The sequence below is a fragment of the Grammomys surdaster genome, unplaced genomic scaffold, assembly GCF_004785775.1.
Source record: "Grammomys surdaster isolate TR1022 unplaced genomic scaffold, NIH_TR_1.0 126048, whole genome shotgun sequence".
NCBI lineage: Eukaryota > Metazoa > Chordata > Mammalia > Rodentia > Muridae > Grammomys > Grammomys surdaster.
The window spans coordinates 4,617,658-4,642,094 of NW_021620860.1; the positions used below are offsets into that span (position 1 = coordinate 4,617,658).

Here is a 24,437-nt window from a genome sequence, read left to right on the forward strand (position 1 = left end):
CCAGGCTTTAAGGGTTCCCGACAGGTGTCTGAGAGAGAGGGCGGAGTCGCGATCCGATTGATGGAGAGGGAGGGGCGGCGCTGCCCCTTTAAGAGGCGGCGGCCGAGCGGGGACCTTTTCTCTTTCCCCGGAAGGAAAGCGGAGCCCGGACTGGGCGCGCAAGGTGGGGAGGTGCGGGGCTGGGCGGTGGGGAGGCGGGGCGCGCGCCGGGGAGGATCCCTCCCTCCTGCCCTCCTGGCGATCTAGTGCTTGCCTTTCTAGATCCTCCACCTAGCAGAGATCCAAAGAGCTAACACCTTCAAGGGGGCGCGGCAGGGACCATCTAGGGTGCGGGGTGCCCGGAGCCCGGAACGGTGACCGGTCCAAGGGACCAACGGGAGAGTAGATCCACGGATCTGGAAAAAGGACTGGAGAAGCACCCGGAGCAGACGTGAAACTGACCCGGACTAGGGCAAAAAATTGCCTGACTCCGGGTGCAGCGGCTCTGCGGGCTCGGGTGTCCTCTGGCGGCTCCTGGAGCAGGTGAACCGTTCATCACTCCGGTGCCGAGCCCTCTAGCGATTTCGCCCGGCCCGGCCCGGCCGGCAGCCATGGGCCCCGGCCCTCGCCGCGCGCCCCGGGACCCTGGCTGGATGCTCCGCGCCCTGGCCTTGATGGTGGCAGCTATCGGCCGGGTCGCCTTTGCCTTCAACCTGGACACCCGATTCCTGGTGGTGAAGGAGGCGGTGAACCCCGGTAGCCTCTTCGGCTACTCGGTCGCCCTCCATCGGCAGACTGAGCGACAGCAGCGCTACCTGTAAGTCAGCCTGGCGGCGATGAGGTGGGGTGCAAGAGGGGCATGTGCGGGGATACCTGACCTAAGCTAAACTGGAGCTCCAGGCCCGCTGACTTCCAGGCCTGCTACTGCTGGCCTTTCCTTGTGAGGCAGGATTAAGAGGGCGGGTACGACGGCAGCCCTCAGATTGTGGGGCTTGGCGGCAAGTGGAGGATGGAGGGGGGGGGCGGCAGTAATCTTGGCAAGTGCTGACCTGGCCAGAACCTGTCTAGACGCAGCCGCTCCACGCTTCAGACATCTTCGGAAGTAGGGTCTTTGTTGCCCAGCACCCTGAGAATCCAGTACCTAACATTAGCTACTTTCCCTGGCTAGGAGAACTCTGTACATTAAACACCTACTACATCCCTCTTCCCCTCCTCCCGGAGAGAACCCGAGAATATACGCGTTTAAGCCCCTATTAGTCCTCTCATTTAGCCTGTGGCCAGAGCAGCCACGCCCTCTGCAGAACCAGGCTGGATCACACTTCTCAAGGGCTTGGCATTGCCGAGTGAGGTGATGAGGAGGCTGGGCGTTCGGAGCTGTCCAGAGGCTCCCTCTGACCCCTAGAGGAACGGACAGTAGAAGACAGAGGAGGAGCTGTCTTAAGCCTCCGAGGCCTGAGCCCACCCGGAAGCAGTGGGGGTCCTCCCACCACGTCTCCCTGCATTCCACAGATTCATGTTGAATCAGCAGCCCTGAGTGTGTGTTTGTTTTGGTTTGAAGAGGGAGATGGTGTTTTCTCTTTTCTTCTGCTCTTCTTTGCAACAGCTGCAAGAAGCGGGAAGAGCCTGGCAGAGTGGAGGAGGGGAGGAGATCGTATCCAGCCACCTGCCCCTCCTTAGGCACACTCATACCCAACGGGTCATGTCCAGGTGTCTGAGGTTTCTCTGCATGGGTGCTGTGTGCTGAGGTTGGCTAGCTGAGGGAAGAGGGTGGCCAGAACAGGTGAAACTGCCCAGGGAGGGACAGTGGTGATCAAGCATAAGCCCCTGCTACCTTTTTGAGCTGGGTAGCCTGCCAGGCCTACCCTGCCTCTGACAAGTTACTAAATCAGAAGACACAGTCAAGATAGAAGTGTTGAAACCTCTCCCTGCTCTGACTGGGGCCTGGAGAAACTTGAGGAAGGTTGGAATGTTCAAAGTCCAACTCAACTTCAGTCTTTGCCTCTGCCCTGCTGGCCCAGCCCCTGTCCGGACTGCCCACCTGGACTTGGTCTCTACCCTACCTGGCCCCTGCAGAAGCAGGTGGATCCACCACACCCTTCCTGCCCTGACCGGGCAGATTTAACCTTCTACCTTTCTGAGGCCCTCTGATGATAGATAGTTGCTACAGCAGTGCCGCTGCCTCCCCCAGCCCAACACAGAGTTTTCAGATGTTCTGATGTTGAATGCGCATGGCCGGAGGAACTAACACAACAGAAGAGATTCTGCAACACCTCCTTCTCTGTTCTGTGACTTTGAGGACGCTATTACCCTCTCAGGGGCAAGTTTCCCCCTGGGTGAGGTTATACCTGGACCTGTATGCCCCCTCATTTCTCTGCTGGCCTGTGAGAGGCACCTTGGCATTGTAGAGAGCGAAGCTGACCGCTGCCGTGTCTTGGCTCTGGCTCTAACACCTGAGCCTTAGTTTCTCCAGTCATGGAGAACACACCTTTTTAGAGTTAGTAGTACTTTAGTGTGATAGTGTGTCTAGAATGGTCCTGGCGTGTCCACTTCTCCAGTGGACACCAGAAGGCTCTGGGGCTGAGACTGGATGGAAGTGTACTTCTTTCACCTATGGGTCCTACCCAAGTTGGCCACATGAAAGGCTTCTGCTCTCCTCTCCAGGCAGCTGAAGAGAACGCCGAAACTTACCGACCTCTGAGGGCAGGTTGTTCTGGCCAGATGGGTCTTCTCTGTCTTGTCCAGAGCTGCTTCTGTGTCTCGGCTCTGTCTTCATCTTGCTGAATTCAGCTCTCCATCCTTTTGGGAGAAGCAGCTGGGATTCACTATAGCCAGCTGCATAGCCAGATGTGAACAGCTGCCCAAGCGTTCTAGGGAACTAATACATCAAACTGCAGCCTCAGATTCTCTCAGTCTCAAAGTGTCTTTGGAAGAGTCGGGGTGGCTCACAGTCCTTCCTTTGGGGTCTGCTAGCTCTTCAGAGAGCCCAGAGAGTGTACACACAACCATAGGATTGTATACAGTCTCTAGGAGTTCAGGGAGGGAAAGCATAGCTTCTATGTTCTTAAAGATTTCGGCCTAGAAGTGGTTAAAACTCCAAGATAGACTCTTTATCTCCATCCTGGGGTACCCCACCCATAACCCAGGTTCACAGAACTCAGTATCTGATAGTAAAAATCTGGGGCAGTCAGGTGGTGGTAGTGTATGACGTCAATTCCAGCACTCCGAAGGTAAAGGCAGGTGGATCTCTGTGACTTTGAGGTCAGCCTGGTCTACAGAGTGAGTTACAGGGCTACAAAGAGAAATCTTGTCTTGAAGAAAACAAAAACAAATCCCCAAAGCCAAAGCTCCTCCCCAAACAAAAACAAAAGGCAACAACACCTCCCCCAATGGATAGACCACTCACTTCAGGTCTATCTAGCTATCTATCTAGCTAGCTAGCTAGCTAGCTTTCTGAGACATGGTCTCTTATGTAGCTCTGGCTGTCCTAGAACTCAATTTGTAGACCAGGATGGCCTCAAACTCAAAGAGATCTATTGGCCTTCCTCTGGCTCCCAAGCTACCATTAAGAGCTTGTGCCATCCTGTCTGGCTCACCATTGTTCCATACGCCCCCTTGGAGGGAGAAGAGCTGCTCATCTGGGAGGTGGTAACTGACCCTTCCTGCACCTGCTCTGCTCTGCTCTTGCTCTGGCCTGATCTCATTAGCTGGATGTGGAGATTCCTCTGGGCTCCCCTCCCTTTCACTATTGGAAGTGAGGGTGTCTGGGAAACCTGGGAGGGAGCGGCTCCTGGAAATGAGGTCATGCTTGAGGTAGGCCGGAGCCTGGCTCACCTGCTGTGCTCTCTTGAAACATGCTCCCTGGGGAGGGCAGGTTCCTGGCAGCCTTCTCGGCTCGTGCCAGTAGGAATGGTACAGCAGCTGTGGCTGTGGGCACAAGGCCTGAATGTGGTTTATCCTTATCTTCTGGCCTTCTCCAGTGGCCACTGTAGGCCAAAGGACTGTAAGATGGGAAGGAGGTAGAGGAGGGCAGAAAAAGAAGCAGCGAAGAGGGATTGGCATCCGGAGGGGTATGGTGGGGTGCTCCACGACTCAGAGAGGAAGGCAGGAGGGTCGGCAGCTTGCTGCTAGTCCAGGCTACATAGTAAGACCCTGTCCATTGTGGTAAAAGGACTGAAGTTAGACAATTCAAAGGGTCAAATATGGAATACCCACTGAGAAGCCAGGAAAGAGGAGGAATGAGAAACTCAGCTTTATCCTTTTACTCCCGAGCTCCCACCAAGACACTCCTTTTTCCATCTTTCTCACTCTCCCCTTCCCCTACTCCCCAGCTCATTGCTCTGGTTCTAGGGCTGAGTCACCAGGGGAGAGGGGGCTGAGTGGGCAGCATGGGGGGGGGAAGGGAGGGTGGCGAGGGCAGCAGCTTCAGCCGCCAAAGGAGAGCCTCTGGGGAGGTGGCTAAATCAGGCAGCCTGGCATAGAGCTGGCGTCCACAAGTGGACTTCCCTCCTACCAGGGCTGGAGCAGCTTTTGCCTCTCCTCCTACTCCCATACCATCAGAGGTGAACAGTAACAAAGACCCCAAAGACCTCCCCAGGGGCTCCCCCAGATCTCCTCATAGGCGCCACCCCACTCCTCCCTGAGAGGAAGTTTAATCGGATAGACTTTCTTTGAGTGCCATCTCACTCCCAGAATCCCGAGGGCCTCTTCCTCTTCGGGGTGAGCCAGCCCGGTGCCCTGAACTCTCTTGGGTCCCATTCTCTGCCATTCTCAGAGAATGGCATTTTCGTGCAGTTATTCTATTAGTTTTGAACTGCTTGGGAAGAAGAGGTATAGAGGGCTGGGCAGCCTGAAGAGCCCTACTTGTGCTTGGAGCTCAGGGGCTCCCCAGAGGCCAGGAAGGGCTTTCTAGTCGGAGCCAAATGAAAGGGCGAGCAGGTGGCTGTTGAGAGCTCTTGGTCTTCCATTTCATCCACCCATTTCTTCCTGGGGTGCTTGCTGCTCCCCACTGCCACGCTTGACTCTAGGAGAGGGAGGTCCTATCTCCTGAGAGCTCTGTCTACTTGTCTTTGACCCCTCTGGCTGTGGCTGGGAGGTGGTGGTCTGGAGGAGATCCGTTTTTTAGATTTTTTTTTTTGATCTACACCCAATAGCATTACTTAATACTTTGCATTTTAATTTACATACCACTAGAGTTTGCTCCAGTCTCGGGATTCCCTAACCCTGACCTTACACATACCTGGCTTTGGCAGGAGGAATATGAACCCTACCCTCTGAACCCCCTTCCTCCATCTGTGTGCAGGCCTCTGGCTGTAGACCACTGCATCCCGGGCTGGGAGCCAGGGGGCCTTAAAGGGCCTCTGAGTGGGCCAAGTAGGAGCTAAAAATATTCCAAAGGGTGTGGGGGAGCTCCCGTTGGAATCTCTCAGGAGGGAGGAGCCTAGAGGTTAGGGAATTGGCTCCTCCCCAGTCCCCACCAGTGGGCACAAGGCTGGCACCGCACAGGAACAGGAATTCGAAGATTGTATGGAGTCTTATTCTAATCCAGCCATGGTTTGGGCTTGGCTCTGCCTGTTCCGTACCTCAGGCAGCTAAGAGGAGGGGGTCACTCAGTTCCCTCCTACAGAGACAGACTTGGGAGGCATGGAGACTCTGCTCCTTAGACACCTCCAGCTAGACAAGTTAGGCAGGACAGTGGCAGCCATGATGGTAGAGCATACATTACATTGTATGCTCCCCAGAGCCCCCTTTTATCCACTGAGCCTACAGGCTAATTGTAGGAGACCCCACCTCCAGCCAACTCTGAGCTTCTTTCAGATACTGGCCTATCTCTCCCCTCCCCCAGTGGCCGCCTGCTCGCTTCAGGATGTGGAAGTTCTACTTCTGTTCAGCCCTCATTCCTTCTAAACAATGAAGTAGTCTGTTCTTTTCTCTGTGTCAGGTTCCCTAACCTGCAGTATTGGAATTCCTGGGTCCCTGGAGAGAGTCTGGAGTAAAGCTCTGATCAGTGCTGGCACCGCAAAAATCCAGAGCAACAGTGTTCATGCGCCCACCGGTGCCTCCTTAGTCAGAGAGTCCTTTTGCAGGGACGCATGTGTTCCCCCCAAATCCTGGAATAGAGAGTTCATCTGGCATTCCCATTTTACAGATAAGACACTCAAGTCTCACAGGGAAAGTAAATCACTTCAGAAGCAGGGCCCTAGCTCCGGTTGAGGTGTTCCTTTCCCACAGGCCCTTTCTTCACTCCTTTGTCAAGCATGCCAGCGGGTGGGTGTGTACCTGTGGTGAGACAGGGTGGCCAGGCAGCTACCCTCCCTAGCCTGAACAGAAGTTGGCTAATAGTCTGGCTGTTATATCTCTTCCCTTACCCCTCCCTAGGGTGCTCAGAACACTACTCTGTTTGGGGAAGCTTTATCCCTGCCCTGAGGAACAGCAGCCTCTGAGGGTGATGTCTGAGCTGCTGTGAGATACAGGTCCACCCACTTCCTAGTACCTCCAGGCAATGCATTCCTGACTCCTCGTAGGTGGAGGCACCCCAAGCCCCAGCATGCCTGGGCCCCACCCTGCCTACTCCCTGCAGCCCTCACTCCCAGGTGCAAAGCAGGGCTGTAGGTACAGCCATTGCTCAGCACTTCCAGACGGGCCAGCGGCCTGGAGCCTGGGAGACTCAGGGCCACAGTGTCGCTGGGCTAAACAGAGAGGCACCTGGGAAGTTCTGCTACCCAGGAAGCTGAGTTGGCAGGAAGGTGCAGAGGGTATGTTATAAGAGGAATATTGGCTGGGCAGTGGTGGCGCATGCCTTTCATCCCAGCACTTAGGAGGCAGGGGCAGGTGGATTTCTGAGTTCGAGGCCAGCCTGGTCTACAAAGTAAGTTCCAGGACAGTCAGGGCTACACAGAGAAACCCTGTCTTGAAAAAAAAAATTAAGAAGAATATTGATAGGGAGAAGATACAAGGAAAAACTTGGTTCTGAAGCTGGACTGCCCCAGATACTATAGCCTGTGGGAGTTGGAGATTTTCTCTTATAAATACCCAGGGATTGTCTGAGATAGGATTTCAGGACTGATCTCTTGTCTGCCTTGCCTAAGTTACCCTTTTGGTGTGGGATGGGGCTCCAGAGTCCTAGCCCCCTTGTGGGAATTTCTTGGTGTCCCTAAAGATGGATTCTGAGGGCAAGGTGACAGAGCTCTTGTCCACTCCCACCATTGGAACTCAGTTCTTGGGTCACGCTGGTATCCAGCCCCACCCCATACCCATGTGCTAGTCTCAAGGTAGGGGTGGGGCCAGTGGAGGCATCACTCACTCACCTGGAAATCTGTGCCTCCCAGAGCTATGTGCTTGATAGTTTCAAGAGGAGAGATTTAGGCTCCTAAAAACACACTCATCCTCACACAGATTCTCTCTTCTGCCCTCTCTGACGCCCCCAGCCCTTGAACCCATAACTGCCATTCCTTCACAACGACCTTTACTTCTGAGGCCAAAAGATTCCTTCAAAAACCCAGATCTGGGGCTGAGAAGGTACCTCAGCTGGCAGAATGTTTATCTAGTGCTTATTCTGGAAGCTCCGGATTAATTCCTAACACTACATAAATCTGGGCACGGCGGTACATACCTGAAAATCCAGCACGTGAGAGGTGGAAACGGGAGGATCAGGAGTCCAAGATCATCTTTGGTTGAATAGGGAGTATCCCAGCCTGGGCTACATGAGACCCTATCTTGAAAAGAGAATGAACTAAAGGAAAACAAACAAACAAGGGACCTGATCTTGTTGCTGCCTTGCCTGGGGTCCCTCTGTGGTTCCTCTAAGGCCTTTGTCCTGGCTTGTGTGCCTCCACCAATGTTCTTCCTGAGTTCTGGTTGTCCAGAGGGCTGGTGCCTGCATCACTCACTGGCTTGCTCATGCTTCCTGGTCCTTGTACATATTGTACCCTTGTCTCTGGTGTCCTTCCTCCCCTTTTTCATTGGGTGACCCTGGCCATTGTCCTTACACTGAGGCCAGGGCACCTTGTGTACTGACTTCCATGCTTTCCACATGAGATCCTTACTGAGTGTTTCCTGGCCCGCCTTCCTCTGTGGTAGGCTCTTCTGGAAGACAGAGCCAAGGTTTATTGATGTCCTATCTTCAGAACATGGATATGGAGTTCCTGCCTAGAGATTGTTGATTTGCAAGCTGGTTAGAGGGAGGCTTGTAAAATCAGGCTGACCCACCTGCCTTCCTTTCCCAGCCTTCTGGCCGGTGCTCCCCGGGACCTCGCTGTGGATGACAGCTACACCAACCGGACTGGTGCTGTGTACCTGTGTCCCCTCACTGCCCTCAAGAACGATTGTGAACGGATGGAGATTTCAGAGAGAAGTAAGAAGATCCTGGGGGCAGAGCTAAGTCAAGAACCTGGCAGAGAGAGCCCAAAGAGGAGATACAAGGCTAGCCTGTCAGCGAGGCATGGTGGCTCATCCCTGTTTTTCTAACACTTGAAGCTAAGGCAAAAAGACAGCGAGATCAGGCTAGCCTGGGCTACATAGTGAGTTCTAGAATAGCTTGAGATGTGCAGTGGAGATCCTAGCTCAAAAACAAAACAAAAAGCAAAGCTGATTTGTTTCTTTTCCACCTGTTTCTTGTCACACTGTCATACAGTGTGAGCTCAGAGAAACGACAGACAGGAGGTAGAGAAGAGACAGCAGCTGCTGCCCTCAGGATGCTTTGGATGCTGGAATATGAGGTGAGGGGCCCGAGTTCACGATCCCTCCCATTCTTGCAGGTGACCCTGACCATCACATTATTGAGGACATGTGGCTTGGAGTGACGGTGGCCAGCCAGGGCCCTGCGGGCAGAGTCCTGGTAAGTGAACACTTAGCATCATCTTCCCTGAGCCAGGGAGGACTGCAGAAGGTGGGAGGGGATCCTCTGTGATGGCTGGGGCCTTTGCAAATGTCCGCTTCTGTGGCCTCCTGTCTTTACTGGCTTGTGTGTTCCCTGATCCCCGCTCTCTGGGGAGAGGATTGTCTGACACTCCTCCAAGGCTGGACATGGCGTGGATCCTGTGCAACCTGCATGGATGCTCACCATCCGAGGGAAAGAGCAGAGAGAACTCGAAGCGGGAAAGGGCAGAGAGTGCCCCAGGCAGTTGGGCACTGGCAGGCGTTCCTTCCTGGGAGGCTGGCTGCCAGAAGAGGCACAGCCCTGATGGCCCTGGCTCACCCTGGCACTGATTTGAGTGCCACTCCCTGCTGTCAATTGTCACCTTTTGGTGCTGACAGTTCTTCAATCTCTGCCCTTTTGGGATCGTGATTTCTGTGTCCCGGACAGACATTATTTAGGTTTATATGAAATCTATATATAGCGAAAAGGGCAGATCTTAACTTTCTATGACCAATGATAAGCCTATGTCAGCAGTGACACACATGAAACAGAACATACTTACATCACTCCAGAAAGTTCTCTGTGCCGCCTCCGAGTAGTCGCCACTCCTATAATCATCACAGCTGTGACTTCTGTCCCAAGACCGCTATTGTAAGCTTTAGGCTGTCAATCGGTTCATTAGACGACTCTTTTGTACCCTCTGTTGTTTGTGGGTGTGTCTAGACGTTTGTTTAAGTGATTGTAGACTCTAGGATTAGCTCCTTACCCTTACTCAGTCAAAAGATATTTAGCTAGCACTTACTGTGTTCCCAGCACAAGAAGTTTAGCAGTGCCTAAGGATAAGCTCATGTGAAGTGCTGGTGGTGCTTACAGCTGGGATGTGACAGAAGAAGTGAATAAACAAGAACACCTCCTGTTTCTAGACACTGTAGAGACCAGAGGCTAATTTAGAGCACTTTTTGTGTAGCCATGGTTGCCTGGAACTCAACTCTGTAGATCAGATTAGCTTCAAATCCAGAGATCTACCTGCCTTTGCCTCCCAATGCTGGATTTGACTCCAGTTTCTGGGAATCTGATGCCCTCTTCTGCCCTCTGCAGGTACCAGGCATGTACATGGCACACAGACATACATTCAGGCAAAATACCTATACACAAAAAATAAAATAAAAAACCCAGACAAACTGAAAGCTGCTATACAAGAAGAATTTGTGCTTATGTGTATGGTAAGTGCTCAGTAAGTGTTTGCTGAGCTGGGTAGTGGTAGCACAGAGGCAAGTGGATCTCTGAGATCAAGACCAGCCTGGTCTATATAGTGAGTTCCAGGTCAGCCAGGGCTACACAGAGAAACCCTGTCTCAAAACAAACAAACAAACAAACAAACAGACAAACAAACAAACAAACAGTGTTCAGTGCACTTATTAATGTTATTATTATTACTACTAATTTTAAATGACCCTTTCATTAAACAACAGGGTTATCTAGGGACAAGGGAAATGAGTTCCCTAATCTCTCTGTAAATAGCTCCTTTTAGACCCAGGAGCCTAAGTGTCCCACATTCCCTCATCTCCCAACTCCTTTCACCAAGATCTCTAAGCTGCTCTCAAATTCATGCCTTCTGGCTTCCCCAGACCTGCTCCCGACCCTTGATTCCAGTATAATGGATAGGGAGGTACAGGTCTCAGCGTACCCACAGGAAGAAATGGAAGCCAGACTTCCACTTGGGCCTTGACTCATAAAGCCGGGAATGTGCAGGGTGAGAGGTATAGATTGCCATGGTTCCCTGATCTTGGCTAACCCCATGTGTGTGTGTGTTTGTGGGTCTCTAGGTCTGTGCCCATCGATACACCAAGGTGCTGTGGTCTGGGCTAGAAGACCAGCGGCGCATGGTGGGCAAGTGCTATGTGCGTGGCAACGACCTACAGCTCGACCCTGGCGATGACTGGCAGACATACCACAACGAGATGTGTAACAGCAACACTGACTACTTGCAGACTGGCATGTGCCAGCTGGGCACCAGCGGTGGCTTCACCCAGAACACTGTATACTTCGGTGCCCCTGGTGCCTACAACTGGAAAGGTAGGGGACCTGGGAGAAGGAGGTGCAACAGAGACCACACAGCCAGTCGAAACCATCTAGGGTCAGGGTCACAAGAGACAGGATCACAGGTCAACAGCAGTATTAAAACACTCACTGTGGGCTGGCAGTTTTACATGTGCCATCTTTAACTCTTCTGTGTATGTACACATGTGCACATATGGCTGTAGAGGTCAGAGGTTGACATCAGTCCCTCGGTTGCTCCCATGGTCTCTCGGTACACCTGGAGTTCACTGATACAGTGGAAGGGGAGTGGCTGGCCAGTGAGCTCCATGGATTCACCTGTTTTTACCCTGGCAGAGCTGGGGTCATAGACACATGATGCTGTGCCTGTCCTTTTGTATGGATGCTGGGAATCTGAATCCAGGTTCTCATGCTTCCATGGCAAAGACTTCACCAAATCCCCAGCTCCCTGCACATATTGTCTTAAACAATCTGAAAAACACTCAGGAAATAGAGACAGGAGAATTGCCATGAATTTGAAAATAGCCTAGGCTACGTAGAAAGTTCATAGAGTGATCTACTACCCCCCCTCATATATATACACACATACATATATATGTATGTATATATGTGTATATATATGTATACACACACACACACACACACACATATTGAGTATTTCTAAAGTCCTCGGGTGACACAAGCATTTTATACCCATTTACTTAATTAAAAACTTTGTCTTAGAGAAAGCCTAAATTAAGAAACTAGATTGGATTGCAACCTGTCTGATGTCAGCTCAACCTCTGGGAACTTTCACAAACATGCTTCTGGAGCAGCACTAAAATCTTAGCTAAGGATTTGTTAGAAGCAAGAGCAAAAATGGGCAATCCCAGTGCCACTGTCCTGTGATCCCAGCTATTCAGAGCCTGAGACAGGAGGATTCCATAATTCTGCATGGGATATACAGTGAGTTCAGGTCCAACATGAATAACTTAGCAAGGTCTGTTTTAAGATTAAAAAAAAAAAATTCAATCTTCAGTACCTCAAAGTAAGGAGAGAGAGAAAAAAGTCCCTCCTGTGCCTCCACCTCCCTCATCCCTTTTCCAGCATTCAGTGTCTCAGGACTCCTTCCACACTTACTTGTGCATTGGTGTTTTGCTGGGATGTGTGTCTGTGTGAAGGTGTCAGATCCCCTGGAACTGGAATTACAGACAGTAGTGAGCTGCCTTTGAGAACAGAACCCAGGTCCTCTGGAAGAGCAGTCAGTGCTCTTAACTACTGAGCCATCTCTCCAGCCCCTTGTTTTGGTATTTATGGGTATCTTCTTAAAAGAAAACAGGATCAGTTTGGCCTTCCACATTCTCCTTACATGCATCATAAGCTAAAAGCAGTGTCTTGGTCAATACTTACAGGACTGTCCTTTTGAGGTTACAGAATGTTTCATTTTCTCAAGATCCTCCCCCTTAAAGAGCTGGAGAGATAGCTCAGCACCCACAGCTCACAGCTGTCTGTAACTCTAACTCCAGGAACCCAACGCCCTCTTCTGGCCTCTACAGGCACTGCAGGTGGTGCACAGACATACATGTAGCAAAACACCCATACCTATAATCACATAAACCACATGTAGTGCTACATGCCAGCAGCTGGGAGGCTGAGGCCTGAGGATCATGAGCTCCCGGCCTGTCTGATCCCCTGGCACTGGAGTTACAGACCACTGTGTGCTACTGCTGGTGTTGGGAATCAAACCTGGATCTCCTAGAAGAGCAGCGGCCAGTGTTCTTGTCCACTGAGCCATCTCCCAGCCCTATCCCACCCACCCAGCCTTCTACCTCAAAAACATTCTTAAAGAGGAAGTGATTTATCAGCCAGGCAATGTTGGTACACACTTTTAGTCCCAGCGTTCAGGAGGCAGAGGTAAGCAGATCTCTGAGAATTCAAAGCTAGCCCAGTCTAGAGATCGAGTTCCAAGACAGCCAGGGCTACTAAAAGAAACCTTGTCTTGGAGAACAAGACAAGACAAAACAAAACAAAATAAAGAACAAAAAACCAGGAAGCGATTTATCAGCGCAGTGCTCACCCACAGTGTTATTGTTGTTGTGGGGAGGTGGGCTTGGTAGAAGAAAAGGCTGTGGCTAATTCGTCCTGCTCCCCTTCCCCAATTTTTCTGCAGGAAACAGCTACATGATTCAGCGGAAGGACTGGGATTTATCTGAATATAGCTACAGGGGCTCAGAGGACCAGGGAAACCTCTATATTGGTAAGCCCCGTGCTGGTGGCCCATTGTAGGATGGGAGGAGCTATCTTGATTCCTAACACACTGGCCCTCTTACTCCTGGTGTGCTGTGGGGTGACACTACCATGCAGATGTGACTGGAGGCACGTAGTTCAATTAGCACACGCTCATTGAGCACTGTCTGCATGTGTGACCCTGCACATGGTTTAAGCTTTCAGATGCAAAGTCGGGTCTGTCATGAAACTCAAAACCCAGTGCGCAAGGAAGGCTCCGACTGGCTCTGTGGCCCACTGAATTACTCAGCTTGGCCTAGTGGAATAGAGGGTGGGCAACGAGGATAGGCTCAGGGGGCAAATTCCCTGGGGCTTTGATTGAACGCTTTCCCCCTCATCCCAGGGTACACGGTGCAGGTAGGCAGTGCCGTCCTACATCCCACGGAAATCACTGTTGTGACGGGCGCTCCACGGCACCGGCATATGGGTGCCGTCTTCTTGCTGAAACAAGAGTTAGGTGGAGACCTGCAGAGGAAGCAGGTGCTGAAGGGCACGCAGGTGGGCGCTTATTTTGGCAGTGCCATTGCCCTGGCAGACCTGAACAATGATGGGTGAGAATCCAGGGACACGGGGCACCCTCTGGGGCTAGGGGGAAAAGAGGGCGGTGGTGGCAGGCTTGCTCAAGCTAGATCAGGGAAGTAGAAGCTTTATGTTCTCACGTTTGCATTCACTGTTTTCAAGGTCTCAATCACACCTTATGGGAGTCTGGACATTTGCATGTCATTTGCATGACACCTGTGCTTGCTTGTCTGTACCTGTCATTCATAAGGTGCCAATGGGGTAGGGGTGTTTTTTGGGGGTTTGATCTTTGCCTGCACGATTTCTCTGTACATGTTTGGTGGGTCTTGCTGGCTTTCTCATGGATCGTAGTCAGACCTGGTGTCATTCGCTCTGTTGCATGGCCCTTGGCAACATCATGCTCATCAGATGGCGTTTGCAATGTCTATCGGGCCAACTTCACACCTCCATTCCCACTCTTCCCCTGTGCAGGTGGCAGGACCTCCTGGTGGGTGCTCCCTACTACTTTGAACGGAAAGAGGAGGTAGGGGGTGCCGTCTATGTCTTCATGAACCAGGCGGGCACGTCCTTCCCTGACCAACCTTCCCTCCTGCTTCATGGCCCCAGTCGCTCTGCCTTTGGCATCTCTGTAGCCAGCATTGGTGACATCAACCAGGACGGATTCCAGGGTAGGAGCCAGTATCTCTCCTTCAGAACCCACACTGACTGAGCACCAGCTGCATAGCTTGACAGGACTCACAGCTCAAGGATGTAAAAGAGAGGATGCGCAGAGGGTGATAAGTGGGTTGGGTTGAGAGTGCACAAGAGAGAGATCCAGATAGCATACAGCGGGAGCTCAGGAGCAATGTCATGTATACTACCGAAATAGCTTACACGACAAGCTGGAGAATGCTCTGGAAGCCAGGCAGAGGAAATGGCGCTTTCTGTTTGGGTCATAGTGAGAGTAAGGTGGGAAGTATAGCTTGGTACTTTGGAGGGTGATTCTTGGTGGCGGTGGTAGGGGCTATGGTGTGGAAGCAGGTGGGAAACCTGGGGAGGTAGGGTTAAAAATGTACCATATCAGGTGATAAGAAAGGGCTGGCAGAACGAGGGAGCCCTAGGTATAGTGCCATTCCCTTGCTAGTGTTCTGTGGGACCCGGGGGACAATACAATCAGACCCAGGGAGAAGTCACAGGGAGGACACGGTACGCTATGAGTCCAATTACTGTGGAAACACTTAGCTTACCAAAAGTGAGTTTTCTGACAATCTTAGTTTCCCACAACACAGCAGAGAGCCAAAGGAGGGAAGGCAAAGCTTCTCAGGAGGCAGACATGTATGCCGGAGAGGTCAGCCCACAGGCCTAGATGCGTCCCACAGAGGGCTCAGTTGTTTTCAGCCTAGGGTCTGATCACTGTCCTTGTCATCCTTTCCAGTCACCCTGGCCTCAGATCAAATGTAGCCGATGAGTCCAGCAAAGACTGAGATCATCAAACGTGTTGAGTTTACTTGACGAGGCCTAGCTTAGCATTTTAAAAGTCTTGACACGTGAAGTTCCGTTATACTATAGCAAAATCCACTGCAGTGTTGTACGTATAATCCAGTTTCCTGGCTGTGTGACCTTGTGACCTTGGGATTTGAGCCTGCTCATCTATAAAGGGAGTAAATAATAGTACATGATAGCACCCCATCCCCAACACACACACACACACACACACACACACACACACACACACACACACACGGCATTCTTGTAAGGGTTAAATGAAACGGATGCTGTGAGCACTGTGCTGGTGGTTATCCATGGAGAATGGCTTCTTTTCTGGTCCTGATAGTAGATAGTATAAGAGCCAAGGTATCCAGAGAGGTGGTTGTTGGGGTTGGGGATATGGAAAGTGGGAAACACTGGGTTCTGCTGGGGAATGTGATGCATGGCTCTGTGGCGCTCACTTGCTGTGTGACTTTGAGGAAGTTTCTTCCCCTTTCCTGAGCTTCCATTGCCACCAGAGCTCTGGAGCTTGGAGGTTCCTCCTCTGCTGCTCTGAACACATCTGCCAGGTGAAGTCACCACCACAGTGAGGTCACCACCACACTGGGCTCAGTGGCCTGGAGCAGAGAGTGAAAGGGATATGGGGACCGGTATGCCTAGTGACTCTTCCCCATCTCTCCTCAGACATTGCTGTAGGAGCTCCATTTGAAGGCTTGGGCAAAGTATACATCTACCACAGCAGCTCCGGGGGGCTCCTCAGGCAGCCCCAGCAGGTACGAATGGGTGGAGACAAGTCAGAGACCCTCATTCCCCTGGGCCCCCTCCTCCGGGCACGTCTCCGAGCCCGTCCCTACCACTTCCTCTTGGCTTCAGATAATCCATGGAGAGAAACTAGGACTGCCTGGCTTGGCCACCTTCGGCTACTCTCTGAGTGGGAAGATGGATGTGGATGAAAACTCATACCCAGACCTGCTAGTAGGAAGCCTGTCAGACCACATTGTGCTGCTGCGGTGAGCTAGGAGACTGGCCAGGGTCATGTCCCTCCTCCGCTCTGTCCACCTTCGTCAGTGATCCACACAAACCTGAACCCCAGCCCTGGCTTGGGATAGGCAGGAAATACTGATTCTGCGTGGTTTCTTGTTACTATAGGGCCCGACCTGTCATCAATATCCTCCATAGGACCTTGGTGGCCAGGCCAGCTGTGTTGGACCCCTCGCTTTGTACAGCTACTTCCTGGTGAGACTGTCAGCCCAGTTCTTCCTACCTACTCCTTAGACCTCAGGCCCTAAGCCCTTCCCCTAGACACTCGGGATGTCCCACCATCAGCAGCTGGGTTCTAGGGTCAGCAGTATCTTTTCAATCTCTTAAAGTCAAAGTTCCTTGCAGGAGCTAATGTGTGAGCACAAGCTTAGGAACAGCTCTGGACCATTGGGCTCAAAGCCCAACCACTCACTGTCAGGAGAGAGCAAGGGGAACTCTGAAGAGTGAGGGATGGAAGAAGAGGGAAAAGGAATGTTCTTAGGTGGCTGGGCGTGGGGAGGGAGATTCACTCTGGGCAAATTATTAGTCTGAGTCTCAAGCAATGTATAAAAGGTAATAACCAAATAACAGGGTTCTTGAGATGATTAAATGAGATGCTATATAAAAAAGTCCTAAGCACAGTAGTCTATACCTTAGGTGAAAAACAAAACAAAAACAAAAAAAAAGAAAAACAAACAAAACATCACTATCACCCAAAAACCCAGTTGCTGATAGAGTGTACATCAGTAGTCACCCTGAAGGCTTTTTTGTGGATATCAGTCTGGTAGCAAAAGGTTCGGGGGCAGGCAGAGCTGAAAATCAAGGGATCGGAGACAAAAGTAGGATCTGTAGATCCCAAGACCTGGACTGGGCCATCAGTCACCTGATAACATCAGACAAACCCTGCTGCTCCCTGGACCTCGGTTTCCCCGCTGGTGACCTCTAGAAGCTGTGAGAAGTTACCTCAGCTTTGTGGACTTCCCACTTTCCCCCACAAGGGTCCTGAGTTCTTTGCTTAGCACAGGAGTGAAAGGCAGGATGTGACTGTCCTTCCCACGGTGACCAGGCCCTGCTCTGCATCCCCCCACCCCCAACAGTGTTCAGGTGGAGCTGTGCTTTGCCTACAACCAGAGCGCTGGGAACCCCAACTACAGGCGGAACATCAGTGAGTGCTGGCCACAGGGTGCTCAGGCGGGAGAGAGGGGTGTGCTCACCTGGCCACCTGCTGACTGCCCTGTCTGTCCACAGCCCTGGCCTACACACTGGAGGCTGACAGGGACCGACGCCCTCCCAGGCTCCGATTTGCCCGCAGCCAGTCGTCTGTCTTCCATGGCTTCTTCTCCATGCCAGAGACACATTGCCAGACACTGGAGTTACTGCTGATGGTGAGAGAGGGGCTGTAGGGGAGGATGGGGGCCCTGAGATCTCCGAGAGAGGTGGCCAGTGTCCCTTTAAGTCAACGCTCACAGACGGGGTATCCCCAAAAACCAGAGTTTGGGGAAGTCAGTCTGGTAAATATGGATTGGGTGGATGGTGGCTACACAGCAGGTCGTCCATGTTAGGAGGAAGATAAGCCCCATGATGGGGCCAAGGGGCTTATCACCTTAGAAAAGAGGTGTTGCCTCTGGCTCAGTCTGGAAAGAATGGGTCCCCGATTCAGGACAAGCTCAGTTCCTCTTTGAGGCATCATGGCGTTATGGGAAGTAGACCTGGAGGTCCATAAAGTAAAGAGGAGTCCCCGTCTCAGGCAAGATAGTAGGACTCGATTTGGTGAGTGGATTAGTGGGGGTTCAGCTTAACTAGGGGGTTAGTGTAGAGAGAAGCCCAGCCCCTTCCTGGGTCTTAGTCTGGCTAGGGTTTAACGAGATGGGAGGATTCAGCTTGGGGACTGTGTTCACGGCACCCTCTTCCCCAGGACAATGTTCGTGATAAACTCCGTCCTATCGTCATTGCCATGAACTACTCCTTACCTTTGCGCATGCCCGATCGCCTCAAGCTGGGCTTGCGGTCTCTGGATGCCTACCCAGTCCTCAACCAGGCACAGGCTATGGAGAATCACACTGAGGTGAGCAGGCCCTCTCTGGGCCAGGAGGGCTGCAGGGTCAGAAGGTGGTGTGTGGGTTGCAGTCCCTCAAGCCTTCCGCTGCCCCCTAGGTCCACTTTCAGAAAGAGTGCGGGCCAGACAACAAGTGCGACAGCAACCTGCAGATGCGAGCAGCCTTCGTGTCTGAGCAGCTGCAGCCTCTAAGCAGGTGGTATTTGGGTGACCCTGATTGGTCAAGGGCTAGGCGGGGGAGGCGGGAGCTCGCTGGCTGACAGAACTGGGGCAAGGCCTCACTGGGCAGGGGTAGGGTGGATGTGAGCAGAGGTGCTTTAATTAGCCTAGTATGACTTGGTTGCCCACCCCCACCCCATGGCTTTCCTAGCCCTGAAGGCCTGAGGGGCGGAGCCTGGAGGCCCAAGGGGTGGAGCCAAGTGGAGCTGAGGCTTTTGGCTGAGTCCCAGACTCCTCTCTTCAGGCTCCAGTACAGCAGAGACACTAAGAAACTCTTCTTGAGCATCAATGTGACCAATTCGCCGAGCCGCCAACGGGCTGGGGAAGACGCTCATGAGGCGCTACTCACCCTAGAGGTGCCATCCTCTCTGCTACTGTCCTCAGTGCGCCCGGTGAGTGCCCGCTGTCTAAGCTATTTGCACCCACTGTATATGACATTTATTTGAATTATTGTTTGCTGTGCTGTGTTGATCTTTTTCGGAACTGGGGTACCTCTGCTACTCGGTTGACAAGCCTTCAGGGCTTCTAATTGTGCTCCCTCGTAGACGGAAGACAAGTATAACCCTGAGCTTATTTGCTTTCTTTCCTCAGTCTGGGACCTGCCAAGCTAATAATGAGACCATCTTGTGTGAGCTAGGAAACCCCTTCAAACGGAACCAGAGGGTGAGACCTGGCCACATCCTCCTCTCCTGGAGAGCTTCTAGCCATCTTACCTGCCCAATTCATGGGATTTCTTGAAGCAAAGAACCAGAATGGAGGAGGGGAAGGCACAACAAGGGGTGAAAAGAAGCCCAGAGACTAAAATATGGAGCCACTAGGTATCTATGGATGATTCTAGGGGAGGCGCAAACAAGGAGACCACTTGGGCTGAGCCCTGATACTGTGCTCACCCTACAGCTAACGCTACGTCTTTTATCTGTTGTACTATCTCAACTTACCCTAATATAAAAGCTATTTCACAGACTAGGAAATGCAGGCTTAGAGAGTCTCAGTAACTTGCTTAAGGTTTCCCAAAGGTGGCAGAGATCCCCAAGGCAGCAGTGATGTCCAACGATCTTATCACTGAGACAGGAAGCAGAGATGGACAAGGGGGAGGGGTGGAGATCCCCTCGCCTGGATCTTCCCGATGCCACAGCCCCCTGCTCTGTTTCAATGCTCCTTTCTGTTTCCCTGACCGTTGTGCTAGATGGAGCTGCTCATTGCCTTTGAGGTCAGCGGGGTAACCTTGCACACGAGGGACCTTCAGGCACGTCTACAACTATCCACGTGAGTGACCCAGTGGAGGTAGTCTGGTTAGGGCTGAGCTCCTATCCAGAGTCTCCTTCTTACCACCTGCATTTTCTCCTCAGGTCAAGTCACCAGGACAACTTGGAGCCCGTGCTCCTGACTCTGCAGGTGGACTACACCCTCCAGGCCTCCCTCAGCTTGTGGGTATTGCTCTGTTCCCGGTCGTTTGTGCCTGAGCCAGGGCTTCCCTACCCTCAAGGAGCCTCCTAAGCTCCCCTGACACCTCTCTTGATTCTGGGGTCTTCCTGGGTCATCTTTTCCTGATAGCCATGGTCGCTATGATGGTTGCATTATTATTCCCTGTGTGTAACACAGGTAGGAGGGGCAGCATTAGCTCTTGAGGCTAAGGTGGTGGTCTGTCTCTTCCCTATCTTTCATTTTTTCCACTTTGTTTTCTTGATATTTACCTTTGTGTATGCGTGTGTGATGTGTGTTAGCACGTGCATGTGTGAGAGTGCAGGCGTGTGCATGATATGGTCCACATGTAGAGGTCAGAGGGCAATATGAGGTGTTGCGTCTCTCCTACACCTTGTGTCGGGCAGGGGTTTCTCTGCTGTTGGCCACCGCATTCACGAGAATGCATATGCAGGCTAGCGGGCCCATGGGCTTCCTCAGGGATCCCCCTGTCTTAGGGATCCCACGCCCACCTCACATTAGGAGAACTTGGATTACAGATGTGTGGTACCGCACTCAGCTTTTAAGTGGGTTCTGGGGGGATGTAAACTCAGAACCTCACTCTTTCCTAACGAGTGCTTTACCCACTGAGCCACCTCCCCAGTCACCCCCAATTTGAATTTTTTTTTCTTAGATTTATTTTATTTCATGTATACAGAGTGTTTTGACTGCATGTATGTCTATGCACCATGTGCGTGCCTGGTGCCCGTGAAGGTTTGGAGAGGGTGTCAGGTCCCCTGAAACTGGAATTACAGATGGTGCTGAAAACTGAACCCCAGTTCTCTGGTAGAGCAACAAGTGCTCTTAACCCCTGGGCCATCTCTTCGGCCCCTCCTCCACCTTCTTGGAAAACCTACTGTGCAAGGATGTCAAAGACATCTTAGTGATTTTTGCATCGCTGCCCCGCACTGCACCAACTCTCACTAACCCCACCTTGAAGGCGAGGAACCTGAGGCTCAGGAAGGATCTGTAGTCTGTGTGAGGCTGCACAGCTGGGGCAGGGTAGAACTGGGGTTTGTGTGCCAGGGGCACTGTAGGCGACCCACCTCAGCACTACAGTCCCCTCTTGCAGGGCTCTGGCCTCCTGTCCGCTTTGACTCAGGTGTCTTCTTACCCAGGATGAACCATCGGCTGCAGAGCTTCTTTGGTGGGACAGTGATGGGTGAGGCTGCCATGAAAACTGTGAAGGATGTGGGAAGCCCCCTGAAATATGAATTCCAGGTGAGGGCACCTCTAGGGTCCTGGCTGGCAGCTCTTCCTAAAGAGAGCAGGGAGACTGTTCTGAGTCTGGGGTTCAAAAGTGGAAGGATTTAGGGTTGTTGAGTTGTGGATGGTTTTCCAAAGGATGGTAACCATGACACATGGCTCATGTGTGCCCACAGGTGAGCCCAGTGGGAGATGGGCTGGCAGCCTTGGGCACACTGGTTCTAGGTCTGGAGTGGCCCTATGAAGTTACCAATGGCAAGTGGCTGCTGTACCCCACAGAGATCACCATCCATAGCAATGGGTCCTGGCCCTGCCGGCCATCTGGAAACCTTGTCAACCCTCTCAACCTTACTCTCTCTGTAAGTCCATCAGCAGGAATGGTTCATGTGCATCTTGTTTGCGTCCTGGAGGGCAGAAAGGCCAGAGTCTTCCCTTGCCGCCTCAGTGGTCTTTGGGAGCCTGACTACACCCTGTCCCTTTCCTGTTTCCCATCAGCTATTCTATCTCTCTCTGCCTTCCCAACATATCTCTGCCCTCTTCAGGACGCTGGAGTCAAGCCACTGTCCCCACAGCGCCGGCGGAGGCAACTGGACCCAGGGGGAGACCAGGGTTCCGCGCCTGTCACGTTAGCTGCTGCCAAAAAAGCCAAGTCTGAGACTGTGTTGGTGAGTGGCCAGGGCAGAGGCAGGGAGGACTGCACAGCCTGTCGCAAGGTGCATCGGCATCAGGGGCCCACAAGCAAGGGTGATAGATAGAGACCACCCACACAGAGACACCAGTCCAGAGAGGTGCTGTAGACCTGGGCCTCAAGAACCTTCTGACAGAAAAACAGCTTCTATCCTAGAGCGCATCCAACACAGTGGTCTCAAAGAGGAAATGCTGGCAGATTCCAAGGCTTCACACCCTGTTGGGTGTAGCTTGGGCATTTGTTGTGGGGAGGATGTGTAGAGCAGAGTGGTCTATGCAGGAAGAGGTTGAGAAGGGGGAGCCTAACTGGCTAGAGAGGTTGCAGGGGTATCCTAAGCCAACAGACAACACTCACCGTGCTTGGCCTGGGAGAGGTTTCTGAGGCTGCACCTTGCCAGCCTAAGAAGGGACTATGCTTCATGCTTGCGTTCCCTGAGTCAGATGGGCTTGGCCCAAGAGTGCATCTTGAATGTTCCTGAAGTAGAAGAATGTGAACGAGCAAAACAGTGAACCCTTGTCACTCCAGGGTGGGACGAAGTCTAGGAGGGTAGAATGTAAGGAGCCAGCATCAGGTCTAGAGACTCAGGCTATCTCCCATCTGTCCTCCTGCTCACCTCAGACTTGTTCCAATGGCCGCGCCCGCTGCGTGTGGCTGGAGTGTCCCCTTCCCGATTCCTCCAACGTTACCAATGTGACCGTGAAGGCACGGGTGTGGAATAGCACCTTCATTGAGGTTAGTGCTGAATGTGGAGGCCTTCATTGTTATCCACTTGAGTGAAGAGGGTTATAGGGAGGGATGGAAGCCAGTGTGTGTGTGTGTGTGTGTGTGTGTGTGTGTGTGTGTGTGAAACAGTATCAAGTTCTGCACAGTTGTATGTCTGTTATTGTGGTCATATCGGTGTTATGGTTGCTTGTATGTGAATGTGTGATACTTCCAAAATGACCTTTTATGTGTCCTTTACATTCTATCTCTGTGCCTTTGCCCCTGTTGCCCCCTGCCCACTGGAATGCCAGCTTTTTGTTTTTCCCTGTCTCTGTGTGAATTCCCTATTCAGCCATCGAAGTCTCCAGCAACCTTTGCTTGTCATCATTGAGATTCTAGCTAACTTCTCAGCTGGAGTCTTCTCCTGAATAACATGTCTTCCCTGGAAGTTACCTGGGTTACCGTCCTGCTTGGATAGGTTATGGTTACCCTTATGCCAGCCTTCTCTTGCTACCTAGTCTAAACCTTTTCTTAAGACTAGACTATCACCGGGCAGTGGTGGCGCACGCCTTTAATCCCAGCACTTGGGAGGCAGAGGCAGGCGGATTTCTGAGTTCGAGGCCAGCCTGGTCTACAGAGTGAGTTCCAGGACAGCCAGGGCTACACAGAGAAACCCTGTCTCGAAAAACAAAAACAAACAAACAAGACAACACAAAACAGACTAGACTATCAATCTTTCTGGCTTATGTGATTGGTTTCTATCATATCTACTAAGTTTCCAACACTGGGCCACCACAAAAGTTACCTTAGGTAAATGAAGGGGTGTGGCTGTGTACCTGAACCGGTGCTGTGTGGGGCGGAGGACCGTGAAAGGATAGCATGGTTTGTAAAGCTGGGGTGGTAATGAGGGATGCACAAGAGGAGCTTGTTTTTATTATCCTTCGGAGCTGAGCATGCGGGATGTGAGGGAAGCGAGCATGAAGCCCCTTTAGATTTGTGTGTGTGAGTGAACGAAATTGGTCTGCTTGCTCAGTGGAGGCTATGAATGTCAGGCAGTTTGGTCAGTGAGTGCATTTCCCTCAGATATAGGACCCGGCAGGGGACTGTGGGGTCGGATGTGCTGGATATGGATGAGGGAGGCTCTCTCCTGTAGGAGGGCAGAGAGACCTGTGTGAGTAGAGGGGAGAGCGGGTTGTCATCTAGTTTGACAAATGATCTCGACAACCAGGGAAGCAAGTTGACAGCGTATACACTGTCTGAAAAGAGGATAAGGGGGCCCTTGACTTCTTTTAGAGCTAGGTAAATGGCATATAGTTCTTTGTATTGGGGGGAGTGGTGGGGGAGCTCTTTGAATCGGAGGATAGGGGGGTTCATCCTCAGGGAAGTAGTATATTACTGCTGCAGCTCCCCTCTTCCCCCATCGGTAAATATTAAGGGGGCTCCTGCTATGGGCTCTCTTGAGAATAGTTTGGGGGGGTAGCCATCGCAACAGAGGGAGGGCAGAGGCTCATTTTTTGTCAGGATAATGGTTGTCAATTTGTCCTGGGAACCCTATTAAGCTGATAGCGAAGTGGGAATGATTTTTAATTAGCCACTGAACATCAGAGAGGGAGAAGGGGGTGACAAGAACGTCAGGTTCTTTTCCTAGGGTTTGTAAGGCTCTATCCCTGCCATTTTAAATCATTCTAGCGAGTGCATCCACTTCATTTAAAACTTGGGGTGCAACACCCATCGGGGTATGGAGCCATTCTAGCACCCCCTGAGGTTGGTAAAGGCCTCCTACAAGTGTAGGGGAGGAGTTAAAGATAAGGAGATGTACAGGTATTGTTAGGTCATACCTAGCAAGAGCCATATCTTTTTTTTTTTTTTTTTTTTTTTTTTTTTTTTTTTTTTTTTGGTTTTTCGAGACAGGGTTTCTCTGTATAGCCCTGGCTGTCCTGGAA

General features: G+C 51.9%; 1 protein-coding gene across 2 annotated transcripts in view; it reads left to right on the forward strand.

Moving 5' to 3' along the window:
• The first annotated feature begins 201 nt into the window (after positions 1 to 201).
• Itga3 (integrin subunit alpha 3) overlaps positions 202 to 24,437 on the forward strand; it is a 32,653-nt gene continuing 8,417 nt past the window's right edge. For both annotated transcript variants that reach the window (XM_028755135.1, XM_028755136.1), the window contains exons 1-22: positions 202 to 796; positions 8,202 to 8,329; positions 8,733 to 8,812; positions 10,660 to 10,909; positions 13,041 to 13,127; positions 13,500 to 13,707; positions 14,147 to 14,343; positions 15,827 to 15,915; positions 16,016 to 16,152; positions 16,292 to 16,378; positions 17,260 to 17,327; positions 17,411 to 17,547; positions 18,078 to 18,227; positions 18,317 to 18,414; positions 18,682 to 18,829; positions 19,029 to 19,100; positions 19,624 to 19,703; positions 19,787 to 19,864; positions 21,017 to 21,119; positions 21,281 to 21,463; positions 21,647 to 21,769; positions 22,411 to 22,524. In XM_028755135.1, coding sequence (XP_028610968.1) covers positions 591 to 796; positions 8,202 to 8,329; positions 8,733 to 8,812; positions 10,660 to 10,909; positions 13,041 to 13,127; positions 13,500 to 13,707; positions 14,147 to 14,343; positions 15,827 to 15,915; positions 16,016 to 16,152; positions 16,292 to 16,378; positions 17,260 to 17,327; positions 17,411 to 17,547; positions 18,078 to 18,227; positions 18,317 to 18,414; positions 18,682 to 18,829; positions 19,029 to 19,100; positions 19,624 to 19,703; positions 19,787 to 19,864; positions 21,017 to 21,119; positions 21,281 to 21,463; positions 21,647 to 21,769; positions 22,411 to 22,524 — 2,823 coding nt within the window. In that variant the 5' untranslated portion in view covers positions 202 to 590. The remainder of the gene's footprint in view (positions 797 to 8,201; positions 8,330 to 8,732; positions 8,813 to 10,659; positions 10,910 to 13,040; positions 13,128 to 13,499; positions 13,708 to 14,146; positions 14,344 to 15,826; positions 15,916 to 16,015; positions 16,153 to 16,291; positions 16,379 to 17,259; positions 17,328 to 17,410; positions 17,548 to 18,077; positions 18,228 to 18,316; positions 18,415 to 18,681; positions 18,830 to 19,028; positions 19,101 to 19,623; positions 19,704 to 19,786; positions 19,865 to 21,016; positions 21,120 to 21,280; positions 21,464 to 21,646; positions 21,770 to 22,410; positions 22,525 to 24,437) is intronic.